The following is a 22,950-nucleotide window of genomic DNA, read 5'->3' on the forward strand; positions in this document are numbered from 1 at the left end:
AGATACTGTATAGATATAGTTACTGTATAGATACTGTATAGATATAGTTACTGCATAGATATAGTTACTGTATAGATACTGTATAGATATAGATACTGTATAGATATAGTTACTGTATAGTTACTGTAAAGACATAGTTACTGTATAGATAAAGTTACTGTATAGATATAGTTACTGTATAGATACTGTATAGACACTGTATAGATATAGTTACTGTATAGATACTGTATAGATATAGTTACTGTATAGATATAGTTACTGTATAGTTTATGTATAGATATAGTTAATGTATAGTTACTGTATAGATATAGTTACTGTATAGATATAGTTACTGTATAGATATGGTTACTGTATAGATACTGTATAGATACTGTATAGATATAGTTACTGTATAGATATAGATACTGTATAGATATAGTTACTGTATAGATACTGTATAGATACTGTATAGATATAGTTACTGTATAGATACTGTATAGATATAGTTACTGTATAGATATAGTTACTGTATAGATACTGTATAGATATAGTTACTGTATAGATACTGTATAGATACTGTATAGATATAGTTACTGTATAGATACTGTATAGATATAGTTACTGTATAGATACTGTATAGATATAGTTACTGTATAGATACTGTATAGATACTGTATAGATATAGTTACTGTATAGATACTGTATAGATACTGTATAGATATAGTTACTGTATAGATACTGTATAGATACTGTATAGATATAGTTACTGTATAGATACTGTATAGATATAGTTACTGTATAGATATAGTTACTGTATAGATACTGTATAGATATAGTTACTGTATAGATACTGTATAGATACTGTATAGATATAGTTACTGTATAGATACTGTATAGATATAGTTACTGTATAGATACTGTATAGATACTGTATAGATATAGTTACTGTATAGATACTGTATAGATACTGTATAGATATAGTTACTGTATAGATACTGTATAGATATAGTTACTGTATAGATACTGTATAGATATAGTTACTGTATAGATACTGTATAGATATAGTTACTGTATAGATATAGTTACTGTATAGATATAGTTACTGTATAGTTACTGTATAGATATAGATACTGTATAGATACTGTATAGATATAGTTACTGTATAGATACTGTATAGATATAGTTACTGTATAGATATAGTTACTGTATAGATATAGTTACTGTATAGTTACTGTATAGATATAGTTACTGTATAGATACTGTATAGATATAGTTACTGTATAGATATAGTTACTGTATAGATATAGTTACTGTATAGATATAGTTACTGTATAGATATAGTTACTGTATAGATACTGTATAGATATAGTTACTGTATAGATATAGTTACTGTATAGATATAGTTACTGTATAGATATAGTTACTGTATAGATACTGTATAGATACTGTATAGATATAGTTACTGTATAGATACTGTATAGATATAGTTACTGTATAGATATAGTTACTGTATAGATACTGTTTAGATATAGTTACTGTATAGATACTGTATAGATACTGTATAGATATAGTTACTGTATAGATATAGTTACTGTATAGATATAGTTACTGTATAGATACTGTATAGATATAGTTACTGTATAGATATAGTTACTGTATAGATACTGTATAGATATAGATACTGTATAGATACTGTATAGATATAGTTACTGTATAGATATAGTTACTGTATAGATATAGATACTGCATAGATATAGTTACTGTATAGATATAGTTACTGTATATATACTGTATAGATATAGATAATGCATAGATATAGTTACTGTATAGATATAGTTACTGTATAGATACTGTATAGATATAGATACTGTATAGATATAGTTACTGTATAGATACTGTATAGATATAGTTACTGTATAGATACTGTATAGATATACATACTGTATAGGTACTGTATAGATATAGTTACTATATAGATATAGTTACTGTATAGATACTGTCTAGATATAGTTACTGTATAGATACTGTATAGATATAGTTACTGTATAGATATAGTTACTGTATAGATACTGTATAGATATAGTTACTGCATAGATATACATACTGTATAGGTACTGTATAGATACTGTATAGGTATACATACCATATAGATAAACATACTGTATAGATATAGTTACTGTATAGATACTGTATAGACACTGTATAGATGTATTTCCTGTATAGATACTGTATAGATATAGATACTGTATAAATACTGTATATATATTGTATAGATATAGTTACTGAATAGATATAGTTACTGTATAGATACTGTATAGATATAGTTACTGTATAGATACTGTATAGTAACTGTATATATATTGTATAGATATAGTTACTGAATAGATATAGTTACTGTATAGTTACTGTATAGATACTGTATAGATATAGATACTGTATAGATACTGTATAGATACTGTATAGATATAGTTACTGTATTAATATAGTTACTGTATAGATAGTTAGTGTATAGGTACTGTATAGATAATGTATAGATATAAATACTGTATAGATACTGTATAGATATACATACTGTGTAGATATAGTTACTGTATAGGTACTGTATAGATAATGTATAGATATAGATACTGTATAGATATACATACTGTACAGGTACTGTATAGATACTGTATATATATAAATGCTGTATAGATACTGTATATATATATACATACTGTATAGATATAGTTACTGTATAGATACTGTATAGGTGTACATACTATATAAATATGCATACTGTATAGATACTGTATAGACACTGTATAGATATAGTTACTGTATAGATACTGTATAGGTGTACATACTATATAAATATGCATACTGTATAGATACTGTATAGACACTGTATAGATATAGTTACTGTATAGATACTGTATAGATATAGTTACTGTATAGATACTGTATAGATATAGTTACTGTATAGTTACTGTATAGATATAGTTACTGTATAGATACTGTATAGATATAGATATTGTATACATACTGTATATATACTGTATAGATATAGTTACTGTATAGATATAGTTACTGTACAGATATTGTTACTGTACAGATACTGTATAGATATAGTTACTGTATAGATATTGTATAGATATTGTATAGATATAGTTACTGTATAGATACTGTATAGATATAGTTACTGTATAGATAATGTATAGATATAGTTACTGTATAGTTACTGTATAGATATAGATACTGTATAGATACTGTATAGTTACTGTGTAGATATAGTTACTGTATAGATACTGTATAGATATAGTTACTGTATAGATACTGTATAGATATAGTTACTGTATAGATATTGTATAGATATTGTATAGATATAGTTACTGTACAGATACTGTATAGATATAGTTACTGTATAGATACTGTATAGATATAGTTACTGTATAGTTACTGTATAGATATAGATACTGTATAATGCCTGTATAGATATAGTTACTGTATAGATATAGTTACTGTATAGATATAGTTACTGTATAGATATAGTTACTGTATAGATATGGTTACTGTATAGATATAGTTACTGTACAGATACTGTATAGATATAGATACTGTATAGATATAGTTACTGTATAATGCCTGTATAGATATAGTTACTGTATAGATATAGTTACTGTATAGATATAGTTACTGTATAGATATAGTTACTGTATAGATATGGTTACTGTATAGATATAGTTACTGTATAGTTACTGTATAGATATAGTTACTGTATAGATACTGTATATATATAGTTACTGTATAGATACTGTATAGATATATTTACTGTATAGATATAGTTACTGTATAATGCCTGTATAGATATAGTTACTGTATAGATATAGTTACTGTATAGATATAGTTACTGTATAGATATGGTTACTGTATAAATATAGTTACTGTATAGTTACTGTATAGATGTAGTTACTGTATAGTTACTGTATAGATATAGTTACTGTATAGTTACTGTATAGATATAGTTACTGTATAGTTACTGTATAGATATAGATACTGTATAGATACTGTATAGATATAGTTACTGTATAGATATTGTATAGATATAGTTACTGTATAGATACTGTATAGATATAGTTACTGTATAGATATAGTTAATGTATAGATATAGTTACTGTATAGATATAGTTACTGTATAGTTACTGTATAGATACTGTATAGATATAGTTACTGTATAGATATAGTTACTGTATAGATATAGTTACTGTATAGATATAGTTACTGTATAGTTACTGTATAGATATAGTTACTGTAGAGTTACTGTATAGATACTGTATAGATATAGTTACTGAATAGATATAGTTACTGTATAGATATAGTTACTGTATAGTTACTGTATAGATATAGTTACTGTATAGTTACTGTATAGATATAGTTACTGTATAGATACTGTATAGATATAGTTACTGTATAGTTACTGTATAGATATAGTTACTGTATAGATATAGTTACTGTATAGATACTGTATAGATATAGTTACTGTATAGTTACTGTATAGATATAGTTACTGTATAGATATAGATACTGTATAGATATAGTTACTGTATAGTTACTGTATAGATATAGTTACTGTATAGATATAGTTACTGTATAGATATAGTTACTGTATAGATACTGTATAGATATAGTTACTGTATAGATACTGTATAGATATAGCTACTGTATAGATATAGTTACTGTATAGATACTGTATAGATATAGTTACTGTATAAATATAGTTACTGTATAGATATAGTTACTGTATAGATATAGTTACTGTATAGATATAGTTACTGTATATATACTGTATATATATAGTTACTGTATAGATATAGTTACTGTATATATATAGTTACTGTATAGATATAGATACTGTATAGATATAGTTACTGTATAGATATAGATACTGTATATATATAGTTACTGTATAGATATAGATACTGTATAGATATAGTTACTGTATAGATATAGATACTGTATAGATATAGTTACTGTATAGATATAGTTACTGTATATATATATAGTTACTGTATAGATATAGATACTGTATAGATATAGTTACTGTATAGTTACTGTATAGACATAGTTACTGTATAGATATAGTTACTGTATAGATATAGTTACTGTATAGATATAGTTACTGTATAGATATAGATACTGTATAGATATAGTTACTGTATAGATACTGTATAGATAGCGTTACTGTATAGATACTGTATATATATAGTTACTGTATAGATATAGTTACTGTATAGATACTGTATAGATATAGTTACTGTATAGATATAGTTACTGTATAGTTACTGTATAGATATAGATACTGTAAAGATAATGTATAGATATAGTTACTGTATAGATACTGTATAGATATAGTTACTGTATAGATACTGTATAGATACTGTATAGATATAGTTACTGTATAGATATAGTTACTGTATAGATACTGTATAGATGTAGTTACTGTATAGATATAGTTACTGTATAGTTACTGTATAGATATAGATACTGTAAAGATAATGTATAGATATAGTTACTGTATAGATACTGTATAGATATAGATACTGTATAGCTATAGTTACTGTATAGATACTGTATAGATATAGTTACTGTATAGATACTGTATAGATATAGATACTGTATAGATACTGCATAGATATAGATACTGTATAGCTATAGTTACTGTATAGATACTGTATAGCTATAGTTACTGTATAGATACTGTATAGATATAGTTACTGTATAGATACTGTATAGATATAGATACTGTATAGATACTGTATAGATATAGATACTGTATAGCTATAGTTACTGTATAGATACTGTATAGATATAGTTACTGTATAGATACTGTATAGATATAGTTACTGTATAGATACTGTATAGATATAGATACTGTATAGATATAGTTACTGTATAGATACTGTATAGATATAGATACTGTATAGATATAGTTACTGTATAGATATAGTTACTGTATAGATACTGTATAGATATAGTTACTGTATAGATACTGTATAGATATAGTTACTGTATAGATATAGTTACTGTAAAGATATCGTTACTGTATAGATACTGTATAGATATAGTTACTGTATAGATACTGTATAGATACTGTATAGATATAGTTACTGTATAGATATAGTTACTGTATAGTTACTGTATAGATATAGTTACTGTATAGATACTGTATAGATACAGTTACTGTATAGATACTGTATAGATATAGTTACTGTATAGATATAGTTACTGTATAGATATAGTTACTGTATAGATACTGTATAGATATAGTTACTGTATAGATACTGTATAGATATAGATACTGTATAGATACTGTATAGATATAGTTACTGTATAGATACTGTATAGATATAGTTACTGTATAGATACTGTATAGATATAGATACTGTATAGATACTGTATAGATATAGTTACTGTATAGATATAGTTACTGTATAGTTACTGTATAGATATAGTTACTGTATAGATACTGTATAGATATAGTTACTGTATAGATACTGTATAGATATAGTTACTGCATAGATATAGTTACTGTATAGATACTGTATAGATATAGATACTGTATAGATATAGTTACTGTATAGTTACTGTATAGACATAGTTACTGTATAGATATAGTTACTGTATAGATATAGTTACTGTATAGATACTGTATAGACACTGTATAGATATAGTTACTGTATAGATACTGTATAGATATAGTTACTGTATAGATTTAGTTACTGTATAGTTTATGTATAGATATAGTTAATGTATAGTTACTGTATAGATATAGTTACTGTATAGATATAGTTACTGTATAGATATGGTTACTGTATAGATACTGTATAGATACTGTATAGATATAGTTACTGTATAGATATAGATACTGTATAGATATAGTTACTGTATAGATACTGTATAGATACTGTATAGATATAGTTACTGTATAGATACTGTATAGATATAGTTACTGTATAGATATAGGTACTGTATAGATACTGTATAGATATAGTTACTGTATAGATACTGTATAGATACTGTATAGATATAGTTACTGTATAGATACTGTATAGATATAGTTACTGTATAGATACTGTATAGATATAGTTACTGTATAGATACTGTATAGATACTGTATAGATATAGTTACTGTATAGATACTGTATAGATACTGTATAGATATAGTTACTGTATAGATACTGTATAGATACTGTATAGATATAGTTACTGTATAGATACTGTATAGATATAGTTACTGTATAGATATAGTTACTGTATAGATACTGTATAGATATAGTTACTGTATAGATACTGTATAGATACTGTATAGATATAGTTACTGTATAGATACTGTATAGATATAGTTACTGTATAGATACTGTATAGATACTGTATAGATATAGTTACTGTATAGATACTGTATAGATACTGTATAGATATAGTTACTGTATAGATACTGTATAGATATAGTTACTGTATAGATACTGTATAGATATAGTTACTGTATAGATACTGTATAGATATAGTTACTGTATAGATATAGTTACTGTATAGATATAGTTACTGTATAGTTACTGTATAGATATAGATACTGTATAGATACTGTATAGATATATTTACTGTATAGATACTGTATAGATATAGTTACTGTATAGATATAGTTACTGTATAGATATAGTTACTGTATAGTTACTGTATAGATATAGTTACGGTATAGATATAGTTACTGTATAGATATAGTTACTGTATAGATATAGTTACTGTATAGATATAGTTACTGTATAGTTACTGTATAGATATAGTTACTGTATAGAGATAGTTACTGTATAGATATAGTTACTGTATAGATACTGTATAGATACTGTATAGATATAGTTACTGTATAGATACTGTATAGATATAGTTACTGTATAGATATAGTTACTGTATAGATACTGTTTAGATATAGTTACTGTATAGATACTGTATAGATACTGTATAGATATAGTTACTGTATAGATATAGTTACTGTATAGATATAGTTACTGTATAGATACTGTATAGATATAGTTACTGTATAGATATAGTTACTGTATAGATACTGTATAGATATAGATACTGTATAGATACTGTATAGATATAGTTACTGTATAGATATAGTTACTGTATAGATATAGATACTGCATAGATATAGTTACTGTATAGATATAGTTACTGTATGTATACTGTATAGATATAGATAATGCATAGATATAGTTACTGTATAGATATAGTTACTGTATAGATACTGTATAGATATAGTTACTGTATAGATACTGTATAGATATAGTTACTGTATAGATACTGTATAGATATACATACTGTATAGGTACTGTATAGATATAGTTACTATATAGATATAGTTACTGTATAGATACTGTCTAGATATAGTTACTGTATAGATACTGTATAGATATAGTTACTGTATAGATATAGTTACTGTATAGATACTGTATAGATATAGTTACTGCATAGATATACATACTGTATAGGTACTGTATAGATACTGTATAGGTATACATACCATATAGATAAACATACTGTATAGATATAGTTACTGTATAGATACTGTATAGACACTGTATAGATGTATTTCCTGTATAGATACTGTATAGATATAGATACTGTATAAATACTGTATATATATTGTATAGATATAGTTACTGAATAGATATAGTTACTGTATAGATACTGTATAGATATAGTTACTGTATAGATACTGTATAGTAACTGTATATATATTGTATAGATATAGTTACTGAATAGATATAGTTACTGTATAGTTACTGTATAGATACTGTATAGATATAGATACTGTATAGATATAGTTACTGTATAGATATGGTTACTGTATAGATATATTTACTGTATAGATACTGTATAGATATAGGTACTGTATAGATATAGATACTGTATAGATATATTTACTGTATAGATACTGTATAGATATAGTTACTGTATAGATATAATTACTGTATAGATACTGTATAGATATAGATACTGTATAGATATAGTTACTGTATAGATATAGTTACTGTATAGATATGGTTACTGTATAGATATAGATACTGTATAGATATATTTACTGTATAGATACTGTATAGATATAGATACTGTATAGATATAGTTACTGTATAGATATAGTTACTGTATAGATATGGTTACTGTATAGATATATTTACTGTATAGATACTGTATAGATATAGGTACTGTATAGATATAGATACTGTATAGATATATTTACTGTATAGATACTGTATAGATATAGTTACTGTATAGATATAATTACTGTATAGATACTGTATAGATATAGTTACTGTATAGATATAGTTACTGTATAGATACTGTATAGATATATTTACTGTATAGATACTGCATAGATATATTTACTGTATAGATACTGTATAGATATAGTTACTGTATAGATATAGATACTGTATAGATATATTTACTGTAAAGATACTGTATAGATATAGTTACTGTATAGATATAGTTACTGTATAGATACTGTATAGATATAGTTACTGTATAGATACTGTATAGATATAGTTACTGTATAGAAACTGTATAGATATAGTTACTGTATAGATATAGTTACTGTATAGATACTGTATAGATATAGATACTGTATAGTTACTGTATAGATACTGTATATATATATAGTTACTGTATAGATATAGATACTGTATAGATATAGTTACTGTATAGATACTGTATAGATATAGTTACTGTATAGATATAGTTACTGTATAGATATGGTTACTGTATAGATATATTTACTGTATAGATACTGTATAGATATAGGTACTGTATAGATATAGATACTGTATAGATATATTTACTGTATAGATACTGTATAGATATAGTTACTGTATAGCTACTGTATAGATATATTTACTGTATAGATACTGTATAGATACTGTATAGATATAGATACTGTATAGATATAGTTACTGTATAGATACTGTATATATATAGTTACTGTATAGATATAGTTACTGAATAGATATAGTTACTGTATAGTTACTGTATAGATACTGTATAGATATAGTTACTGTATAGATATAGTTACTGTATAGATATGGTTACTGTATAGATATATTTACTGTATAGATACTGTATAGATATAGGTACTGTATAGATATAGATACTGTATAGATATATTTACTGTATAGATACTGTATAGATATAGTTACTGTATAGATACTGTATAGATATATTTACTGTATAGATACTGTATAGATATATTTACTGTATAGATACTGTATAGATATAGTTACTGTATAGATATAGATACTGTATAGATATATTTACTGTAAAGATACTGTATAGATATAGTTACTGTATAGATATAGTTACTGTATAGATATAGTTACTGTATAGATACTGTATAGATATAGTTACTGTATAGAAACTGTATAGATATAGTTACTGTATAGATATACATACTGTATAGATATAGTTACTGTATAGAAACTGTATAGATATAGTTACTGTATAGATATACATACTGTATAGATATAGTTACTGTATAGAAACTGTATAGATATAGGTACTGTATAGATATACATACTGTATAGATATAGTTACTGTATAGATACTGTATAGATATAGTTACTGTATAGAAACTGTATAGATATAGTTACTGTATAGATATAGTTACTGTATAGATACTGTATAGATATAGATACTGTATAGTTACTGTATAGATACTGTATATATATATAGTTACTGTATAGATATAGATACTGTATAGATATAGTTACTGTATAGATACTGTATAGATATAGTTACTGTATAGTTACTGTATAGATATAGTTACTGTATAGATACTGTATAGATACTGTATAGATATAGTTACTGTATAGATACTGTATAGATATAGTTACTGTATAGATACTGTATAGATATAGTTACTGTATAGATATAGTTACTGTATAGATATAGTTACTGTATAGATACTGTATAGATATAGTTACTGTATAGATATAGTTACTGTATAGATAGACACTGTATAGATATATTTACTGTATAGATACTGTATAGATACTGTATAGATATAGTTACTGTATAGATACAGAAAAGGTATAGATATATTTACAGTATAGATACTGTATAGATACTGTATAGATATAGTTACTGTATAGATATAGATACTGTATAGATATAGTTACTGTATAGATATAGATACTGTATAGATATAGTTACTGTATAGATATAGTTACTGTATAGATATAGATACTGTATATAGTTACTGTATAGTTACTGTATAGATATAGTTACTGTATAGATATAGATACTGTATAGATATAGTTACTGTATAGATATAGTTACTGTATAGATATAGATACTGTATAGATATAGTTACTGTATAGATATAGTTACTGTATAGATATAGATACTGTATAGATATAGTTACTGTATAGTTACTGTATAGATATAGTTACTGTATAGTTACTGTATAGATATAGTTACTGTATAGATACTGTATAGATATAGTTACTGTATAGATATAGTTACTGTATAGATATAGACACTGTATAGATATATTTACTGTATAGATACTGTATAGATACTGTATAGATATAGTTACTGTATAGTTACTGTATAGATATAGTTACTGTATAGTTACTGTATAGATATAGTTACTGTATAGATACTGTATAGATATAGTTACTGTATAGATATAGTTACTGTATAGATATAGACACTGTATAGATATATTTACTGTATAGATACTGTATAGATACTGTATAGATATAGTTACTGTATAGATATAGATACTGTATAGATATAGTTACTGTATAGATACTGTATAGATATAGATACTGTATAGATACTGTATAGATATAGATACTGTATAGATATAGTTACTGTATAGATATAGTTACTGTATAGATATAGTTACTGTATAGATATAGATGCTGTATAGATATAGTTACTGTATAGATATAGTTACTGTATAGTTACTGTATAGATATAGTTACTGTATAGATACTGTATAGATATAGTTACTGTATAGATATAGATACTGTATAGATATAGTTACTGTATAGACACTGTATAGATATAGTTACTGTATAGATACTGTATAGATATAGTTACTGTATAGTTACTGTATAGATATAGTTACTGTATAGATACTGTATAGATACTGTATAGATATAGTTACTGTATAGTTACTGTATAGATATAGTTACTGTATAGATGTAGTTACTGTATAGTTACTGTATAGATAGTTACTGTATAGATACTGTATAGATATAGTTACTGTATAGATACTGTATAGATATAGTTACTGCATAGATATAGTTACTGTATAGATACTGTATAGATATAGATACTGTATAGATATAGTTACTGTATAGTTACTGTATAGACATAGTTACTGTATAGATATAGTTACTGTATAGATATAGTTACTGTATAGATACTGTATAGACACTGTATAGATATAGTTACTGTATAGATACTGTATAGATATAGTTACTGTATAGATATAGTTACTGTATAGTTTATGTATAGATATAGTTAATGTATAGTTACTGTATAGATATAGTTACTGTATAGATATAGTTACTGTATAGATATGGTTACTGTATAGATACTGTATAGATACTGTATAGATATAGTTACTGTATAGATATAGATACTGTATAGATATAGTTACTGTATAGATACTGTATAGATAATGTATAGATATAGTTACTGTATAGATACTGTATAGATATAGTTACTGTATAGATATAGTTACTGTATAGATACTGTATAGATATAGTTACTGTATAGATACTGTATAGATACTGTATAGATATAGTTACTGTATAGATACTGTATAGATATAGTTACTGTATAGATACTGTATAGATATAGTTACTGTATAGATATAGTTACTGTATAGATATAGTTACTGTATAGATATAGTTACTGTATAGATATAGTTACTGTATAGATACTGTATAGATATAGTTACTGTATAGATATAGTTACTGTATAGATATAGTTACTGTATAGATATAGTTACTGTATAGATACTGTATAGATACTGTATAGATATAGTTACTGTATAGATACTGTATAGATATAGTTACTGTATAGATATAGTTACTGTATAGATACTGTATATATATAGTTACTGTATAGATACTGTATAGATACTGTATAGATATAGTTACTGTATAGATATAATTACTGTATAGATATAGTTACTGTATAGATACTGTATAGATATAGTTACTGTATAGATATAGTTACTGTATAGATACTGTATAGATATAGATACTGTATAGATACTGTATAGATATAGTTACTGTATAGATATAGTTACTGTATAGATATAGATACTGCATAGATATAGTTACTGTATAGATATAGTTACTGTATATATACTGTATAGATATAGATACTGCATAGATATAGTTACTGTATAGATATAGTTACTGTATAGATACTGTATAGATATAGATACTGTATAGATATAGTTACTGTATAGATACTGTATAGATATAGTTACTGTATAGATACTGTATAGATATACATACTGTATAGGTACTGTATAGATATAGTTACTATATAGATATAGTTACTGTATAGATACTGTCTAGATATAGTTACTGTATAGATACTGTATAGATATAGTTACTGTATAGATATAGTTACTGTATAGATACTGTATAGATATAGTTACTGCATAGATATACATACTGTATAGGTACTGTATAGATACTGTATAGGTATACATACCATATAGATAAACATACTGTATAGATATAGTTACTGTATAGATACTGTATAGACACTGTATAGATGTATTTCCTGTATAGATACTGTATAGATATAGATACTGTATAAATACTGTATATATATTGTATAGATATAGTTACTGAATAGATATAGTTACTGTATAGATACTGTATAGATATAGTTACTGTATAGATACTGTATAGTAACTGTATATATATTGTATAGATATAGTTACTGAATAGATATAGTTACTGTATAGTTACTGTATAGATACTGTATAGATATAGATACTGTATAGATATAGTTACTGTATAGATATGGTTACTGTATAGATATATTTACTGTATAGATACTGTATAGATATAGGTACTGTATAGATATAGATACTGTATAGATATATTTACTGTATAGATACTGTATAGATATAGTTACTGTATAGATATAATTACTGTATAGATACTGTATAGATATAGATACTGTATAGATATAGTTACTGTATAGATATAGTTACTGTATAGATATGGTTACTGTATAGATAAAGATACTGTATAGATATATTTACTGTATAGATACTGTATAGATATAGATACTGTATAGATATAGTTACTGTATAGATATAGTTACTGTATAGATATGGTTACTGTATAGATATATTTACTGTATTGATACTGTATAGATATAGGTACTGTATAGATATAGATACTGTATAGATATATTTACTGTATAGATACTGTATAGATATAGTTACTGTATAGATATAATTACTGTATAGATACTGTATAGATATAGTTACTGTATAGATATAGTTACTGTATAGATACTGTATAGATATATTTACTGTATAGATACTGTATAGATATATTTACTGTATAGATACTGTATAGATATAGTTACTGTATAGATATAGATACTGTATAGATATATTTACTGTAAAGATACTGTATAGATATAGTTACTGTATAGATATAGTTACTGTATAGATACTGTATAGATATAGTTACTGTATAGATACTGTATAGATATAGTTACTGTATAGAAACTGTATAGATATAGTTACTGTATAGATATAGTTACTGTATAGATATAGTTACTGTATAGATATGGTTACTGTATAGATAAAGATACTGTATAGATATATTTACTGTATAGATACTGTATAGATATAGATACTGTATAGATATAGTTACTGTATAGATATAGTTACTGTATAGATATGGTTACTGTATAGATATATTTACTGTATAGATACTGTATAGATATAGGTACTGTATAGATATAGATACTGTATAGATATATTTACTGTATAGATACTGTATAGATATAGTTACTGTATAGATATAATTACTGTATAGATACTGTATAGATATAGTTACTGTATAGATATAGTTACTGTATAGATACTGTATAGATATATTTACTGTATAGATACTGTATAGATATATTTACTGTATAGATACTGTATAGATATAGTTACTGTATAGATATAGATACTGTATAGATATATTTACTGTAAAGATACTGTATAGATATAGTTACTGTATAGATATAGTTACTGTATAGATACTGTATAGATATAGTTACTGTATAGATACTGTATAGATATAGTTACTGTATAGAAACTGTATAGATATAGTTACTGTATAGATATAGTTACTGTATAGATACTGTATAGATATAGATACTGTATAGTTACTGTATAGATACTGTATATATATATAGTTACTGTATAGATATAGATACTGTATAGATATGGTTACTGTATAGATATATTTACTGTATAGATACTGTATAGATATAGGTACTGTATAGATATAGATACTGTATAGATATATTTACTGTATAGCTACTGTATAGATATATTTACTGTATAGATACTGTATAGATACTGTATAGATATAGATACTGTATAGATATAGTTACTGTATAGATACTGTATATATATAGTTACTGTATAGATATAGTTACTGAATAGATATAGTTACTGTATAGTTACTGTATAGATACTGTATAGATATAGTTACTGTATAGATATAGTTACTGTATAGATATGGTTACTGTATAGATATATTTACTGTATAGATACTGTATAGATATAGGTACTGTATAGATATAGATACTGTATAGATATATTTACTGTATAGATACTGTATAGATATAGTTACTGTATAGATACTGTATAGATATATTTACTGTATAGATACTGTATAGATATATTTACTGTATAGATACTGTATAGATATAGTTACTGTATAGATATAGATACTGTATAGATATATTTACTGTAAAGATACTGTATAGATATAGTTACTGTATAGATATAGTTACTGTATAGATATAGATACTGTATAGATATAGTTACTGTATAGATATAGTTACTGTATAGATACTGTATAGATATAGATACTGTATAGATACTGTATAGATATAGTTACTGTATAGATATAGATACTGTATAGATATAGATACTGTATAGATATAGTTACTGTATAGATATAGATACTGTATAGATATAGATACTGTATAGATATAGTTACTGTATAGATACTGTATAGATATAGATACTGTATAGATACTGTATAGATATAGTTACTGTATAGAAACTGTATAGATATAGTTACTGTATAGATATACATACTGTATAGATATAGTTACTGTATAGAAACTGTATAGATATAGTTACTGTATAGATATACATACTGTATAGATATAGTTACTGTATAGAAACTGTATAGATATAGGTACTGTATAGATATACATACTGTATAGATATAGTTACTGTATAGATACTGTATAGATATAGTTACTGTATAGAAACTGTATAGATATAGTTACTGTATAGATATAGTTACTGTATAGATACTGTATAGATATAGATACTGTATAGTTACTGTATAGATACTGTATATATATATAGTTACTGTATAGATATAGATACTGTATAGATATAGTTACTGTATAGATACTGTATAGATATAGTTACTGTATAGTTACTGTATAGATATAGTTACTGTATAGATACTGTATAGATACTGTATAGATATAGTTACTGTATAGATACTGTATAGATATAGTTACTGTATAGATACTGTATAGATATAGTTACTGTATAGATATAGTTACTGTATAGATATAGTTACTGTATAGATACTGTATAGATATAGTTACTGTATAGATATAGTTACTGTATAGATAGACACTGTATAGATATATTTACTGTATAGATACTGTATAGATACTGTATAGATATAGTTACTGTATAGATACAGACACTGTATAGATATATTTACTGTATAGATACTGTATAGATACTGTATAGATATAGTTACTGTATTGATATAGATACTGTATAGATATAGTTACTGTATAGATATAGATACTGTATAGATATAGTTACTGTATAGATATAGTTACTGTATAGATATAGATACTGTATATAGTTACTGTATAGTTACTGTATAGATATAGTTACTGTATAGATATAGATACTGTATAGATATAGTTACTGTATAGATATAGTTACTGTATAGATATAGATACTGTATAGATATAGTTACTGTATAGATATAGTTACTGTATAGATATAGATACTGTATAGATATAGTTACTGTATAGTTACTGTATAGATATAGTTACTGTATAGTTACTGTATAGATATAGTTACTGTATAGATACTGTATAGATATAGTTACTGTATAGATATAGTTACTGTATAGATATAGACACTGTATAGATATATTTACTGTATAGATACTGTATAGATACTGTATAGATATAGTTACTGTATAGTTACTGTATAGATATAGTTACTGTATAGTTACTGTATAGATATAGTTACTGTATAGATACTGTATAGATATAGTTACTGTATAGATATAGTTACTGTATAGATATAGACACTGTATAGATATATTTACTGTATAGATACTGTATAGATACTGTATAGATATAGTTACTGTATAGATATAGATACTGTATAGATATAGTTACTGTATAGATACTGTATAGATATAGATACTGTATAGATACTGTATAGATATAGATACTGTATAGATATAGTTACTGTATAGATATAGTTACTGTATAGATATAGTTACTGTATAGATATAGATGCTGTATAGATATAGTTACTGTATAGATATAGTTACTGTATAGTTACTGTATAGATATAGTTACTGTATAGATACTGTATAGATATAGTTACTGTATAGATATAGATACTGTATAGATATAGTTACTGTATAGACACTGTATAGATATAGTTACTGTATAGATACTGTATAGATATAGTTACTGTATAGTTACTGTATAGATACTGTATAGATACTGTATATATATAGTTACTGTATAGTTACTGTATAGATATAGTTACTGTATAGATATAGTTACTGTATAGATACTGTATAGATATAGTTACTGTATAGATACTGTATAGATACTGTATAGATACTGTATAGATATAGATGCTGTATAGATATAGTTACTGTATAGATATAGATGCTGTATAGATATAGTTACTGTATAGATATAGTTACTGTATAGATATAGACACTTTATAGATATATTTACTGTATAGATACTGTATAGAAACTGTATAGATATATATACTGTATGTATACTGATACTGTATGGATACTGATACTGTATAGATATATATACTGTATAGATACTGATACTGTATAGATACTGATACTGTATAGATACTGATACTGTATAGATATAGATACTGTATAGATACTGATTCTGTATGGATACTGATACTGTATAGATATAGATACTGTATGGATACTGATTCTATATGGATACTGATACTGTATAGATATAGATACTGTATGGATACTGATTCTGTATAGATATAGATACTGTATAGATATAGATACTGTATGGATACTGATACTGTATAGATATAGATACTGTAGGGATACTGTAGGTCATATTATAAAGACATTGAACAACAGTTATTTCTATACCTTCTTCTTAGCAGCCCGTCCTCTGCTCTTGGCGAACTTGCTGTTGTTGTTGTCCATGGAGGCTGCTCTACGTCGAGGGGACTTCCCAGTCTTCCCTCCCTCGGGGTTTAGCATCCACCAGGAACTCTTCCCTGTCCCCTCGTTCTGCACACGGACGAACCGACTGTGGAGGGACAGGTTGTGCCGGATAGAGTTCTGGAGAGAGGGAGAGAGATGGAGAGGAGGGAGAGAGAGATAGAGAGGAGGGAGAGAGATGGAGAGAGATGGAGAGAGATGGAGAGGAGGGAGAGAGATGGAGAGGAGGGAGAGAGATGGAGAGGAGGGAGAGAGATGGAGAGGAGGGAGAGAGATGGAGAGGAGGGAGAGAGATGGAGAGGAGGGAGGGAGATGGAGAGGAGGGAGAGAGATGGAGAGAAGGGAGGGAGATGGAGGGAGAGAGATGGAGAGGAGGGAGAGGAGGGAGAGAGATGGAGAGGAGGGAGAGAGATGGAGAGGAGTGAGAGAGATGGAGAAGGGGGAGAGAGATGGAGAAGGGGGAGAGAGATGGAGAGGAGTTAGAGAGATGGAGAGGAGGGAGAGGGAGAGAGATGGAGAAGGGGGGAGAGAGATGGAGAGGAGGGAGAGGAGGGAGAGAGATGGAGAAGGGTGAGAGGAGGGAGAGAGATGGAGAGGAGGGAGAGAGATGGAGAAGGGTGAGAATGGTTGTGATGAGTCCAGAGCTTTCCACAAAAATAAGATAAAAAAACCACTTCCAAAAAGGGTCGGCTTCCCGGTGAGCTCAGTGTTTAGATCATGGTACTATTCTATTAAACAGCTGCGGCGTTCTGACCATGTCGTCGTTGTCATAGCTTGTATTGTGATGCGTTTGCCCTTCAAAGACCACTTGTAGGCAGCAGACAGTGGGATTGACGTAACATCCCCTTGCCACTGAAATGCCATGTTAAGATGTATGACACTGTTTTCACACTACTTTTGACCAGATGGGCCATAGGGAAGTAGTGCACTACAGTATATAAATAGGGAATAGAGTGCCACTGGGGACGGTCTTTTCACTGTGTGCCCTTTCCTGTAACATCTCAGCATACAGGCTTAAATCCCCTCCAGCTGCCTGGCTCTATAAACCCTGCTGGAGCTGGAGAAAGACAAGGAGAGGAGAAGGTCACTCCTACATCTAATACCAGGTAGAGGATAAGGTCACTCCTACATCTACTACCAGGTAGAGGACAAGGTCACTCCTACACCATCTACTACCAGGTAGAGGATAAGGTCACTCCTACACCGTCTACTACCAGGTAGAGGATAAGGTCACTCCTACATCTACTACCAGGTAGAGGATAAGGTCACTACTACACCATCTAATACCAGGTAGAGGATAAGGTCACTCCTACATCTAATACCAGGTAGAGGAGAAGGTCACTCCTACACCATCTACTACCAGGTAGAGGATAAGGTCACTCCTACACCATCTACTACCAGGTAGAGGATAAGGTCACTCCTACATCTACTACCAGGTAGAGGATAAGGTCACTACTACACCATCTAATACCAGGTAGAGGATAAGGTCACTCCTACATCTAATACCAGGTAGAGGAGAAGGTCACTCCTACACCATCTACTACCAGGTAGAGGATAAGGTCACTCCTACACCATCTACTACCAGGTAGAGGAGAAGGTCACTACTACACCATCTACTACCAGGTAGAGGAGAAGGTCACTACTACACCATCTAATACCAGGTAGAGGAGAAGGTCACTACTACACCATCTAATACCAGGTAGAGGAGAAGGTCGCTACTACACCATCTAATACCAGGTAAATGAGAAGGTCACTCCTACACCATCTACTACCAGGTAGAGGATAAGGTCACTTTGTACTGAGCCATCTCTACAGACCATAATATTACAACATTATAGTACAGCTCTGTATTGAGCCATCTCTACAGACCATAATATTACAGCAGTACAGCTCTGCACTGAGCCATCTCTACAGACCATAATATTACAGCAGTACAGCTCTGTACTGAGCCATCTCTACAGACCATAATATTACAGCAGTACAGCTCTGCACTGAGCCATCTCTACAGACCATAATATTACAGCAGTACAGCTCTGTACTGAGCCATCTCTACAGACCATAATATTACAGCAGTACAGCTCTGCACTGAGCCATCTCTACAGACCATAATATTACAGCAGTACAGCTCTGCACTGAGCCATCTCTACAGACCATAATATTACAGCAGTACAGCTCTGCACTGAGCCATCTCTACAGACCATAATATTACAGCAGTACAGCTCTGCACTGAGCCATCTCTACAGACCATAATATTACAGCAGTACAGCTCTGCACTGAGCCATCTCTACAGACCATAATATTACAGCAGTACAGCTCTGCACTGAGCCATCTCTACAGACCATAATATTACAGCAGTACAGCTCTGCACTGAGCCATCTCTACAGACCATAATATTACAGCAGTACAGCTCTGTACTGAGCCATCTCTACAGACCATAATATTACAGCAGTACAGCTCTGCACTGAGCCATCTCTACAGACCATAATATTACAACATTATAGTACAGCTCTGTACTGAGCCATCTCTACAGACCATAATATTACAGCAGTACAGCTCTGCACTGAGCCATCTCTACAGACCATAATATTACAGCAGTACAGCTCTGCACTGAGCCATCTCTACAGACCATAATATTACAGCAGTACAGCTCTGTACTGAGCCATCTCTACAGACCATAATATTACAACATTATAGTACAGCTCTGTACTGAGCCATCTCTACAGACCATAATATTACAGCAGTACAGCTCTGCACTGAGCCATCTCTACAGACCATAATATTACAACATTATAGTACAGCTCTGTACTGAGCCATCTCTACAGACCATAATATTACAGCAGTACAGCTCTGCACTGAGCCATCTCTACAGACCATAATATTACAGCAGTACAGCTCTGCACTGAGCCATCTCTACAGACCATAATATTACAGCAGTACAGCTCTGCACTGAGCCATCTCTACAGACCATAATATTACAGCAGTACAGCTCTGTACTGAGCCATCTCTACAGACCATAATATTACAGCAGTACAGCTCTGTACTGAGCCATCTCTACAGACCATAATATTACAGCAGTACAGCTTTGCACTGAGCCATCTCTACAGACCATAATATTACAGCAGTACAGCTCTGTATTGAGCCATCTCTACAGACCATAATATTACAACATTATAGTACAGCTCTGTACTGAGCCATCTCTACAGACCATAATATTACAGCAGTACAGCTCTGCACTGAGCCATCTCTACAGACCATAATATTACAGCAGTACAGCTCTGCACTGAGCCATCTCTACAGACCATAATATTACAGCAGTACAGCTCTGTACTGAGCCATCTCTACAGACCATAATATTACAGCAGTACAGCTCTGTACTGAGCCATCTCTACAGACCATAATATTACAGCAGTACAGCTCTGCACTGAGCCATCTCTACAGACCATAATATTACAACATTATAGTACAGCTCTGTAGGAAGCTATGTCTCTACACCTCTCCTCTCTTATCAACAAAGGAGCATGATGTCTTTGATTTATGTCCTTCATAATTATAGTTGCTCTGGTTAGCGCGACTCGGTTATAGTATGCAAGTCAGAACGGCGCCCGAGAGGATGGCTACCGTTTTATGGGCTCTAAAACTAACTGTGCAATTTTGTTTGTTTTTTCGCATTGTTTGTAACTTATTTTGTACATAATGACCGAAAAGAGTGTCTGGACATCAGAACAGCGACTACTTACCTTGAGTTCGATGAATACTTTTTCTTTAATGAGTCGGCCGAGAGGGATTTACTCCAGACACCCAAACAGGCCCTTATCCCCATCATTCACAGGAGAAAGAGACAGAGGTTTCGCGGAAGGAGATCGGGGTGCCTTGTGAGGATCCGGCGGCGAGCGGCTAATCTGCCTTTGCCATCTGTACTATTGGCCAACGTACAATCGTTGGATAATAAAGTGGACGAACTGAAAGCACGTATATCCTACTACCGGGACATTAAAAAATGTAATATCTTATGTTTCACAGAGTCGTAGCTGAACGACGACATGAATAACATACAGCTGGTGGGTTATACACTGTCATGGCAGGATAGAACAGCAGCCTCTGGTAAGACAAGGGGTGGTGGGTTATACACTGTCATGGCAGGATAGAACAGCAG

General features: G+C 28.6%; 1 protein-coding gene across 1 annotated transcript in view; it reads right to left on the bottom strand.

Moving 5' to 3' along the window:
- The window catches only part of foxo1a (forkhead box O1 a), a 285,766-nt gene that overhangs the window by 73,744 nt on the left and 189,072 nt on the right, over nt 1-22,950 (bottom strand). Inside the window, exon 2 of the mRNA XM_055880788.1 lies at nt 18,723-18,917. Within this exon, the coding sequence (XP_055736763.1) occupies nt 18,723-18,917 (195 nt within the window). The remainder of the gene's footprint in view (nt 1-18,722; nt 18,918-22,950) is intronic.

This window comes from Salvelinus fontinalis, chromosome 24 (genome assembly GCF_029448725.1).
Source record: "Salvelinus fontinalis isolate EN_2023a chromosome 24, ASM2944872v1, whole genome shotgun sequence".
In the NCBI taxonomy this organism is placed as follows: Eukaryota; Metazoa; Chordata; class Actinopteri; order Salmoniformes; family Salmonidae; genus Salvelinus; species Salvelinus fontinalis.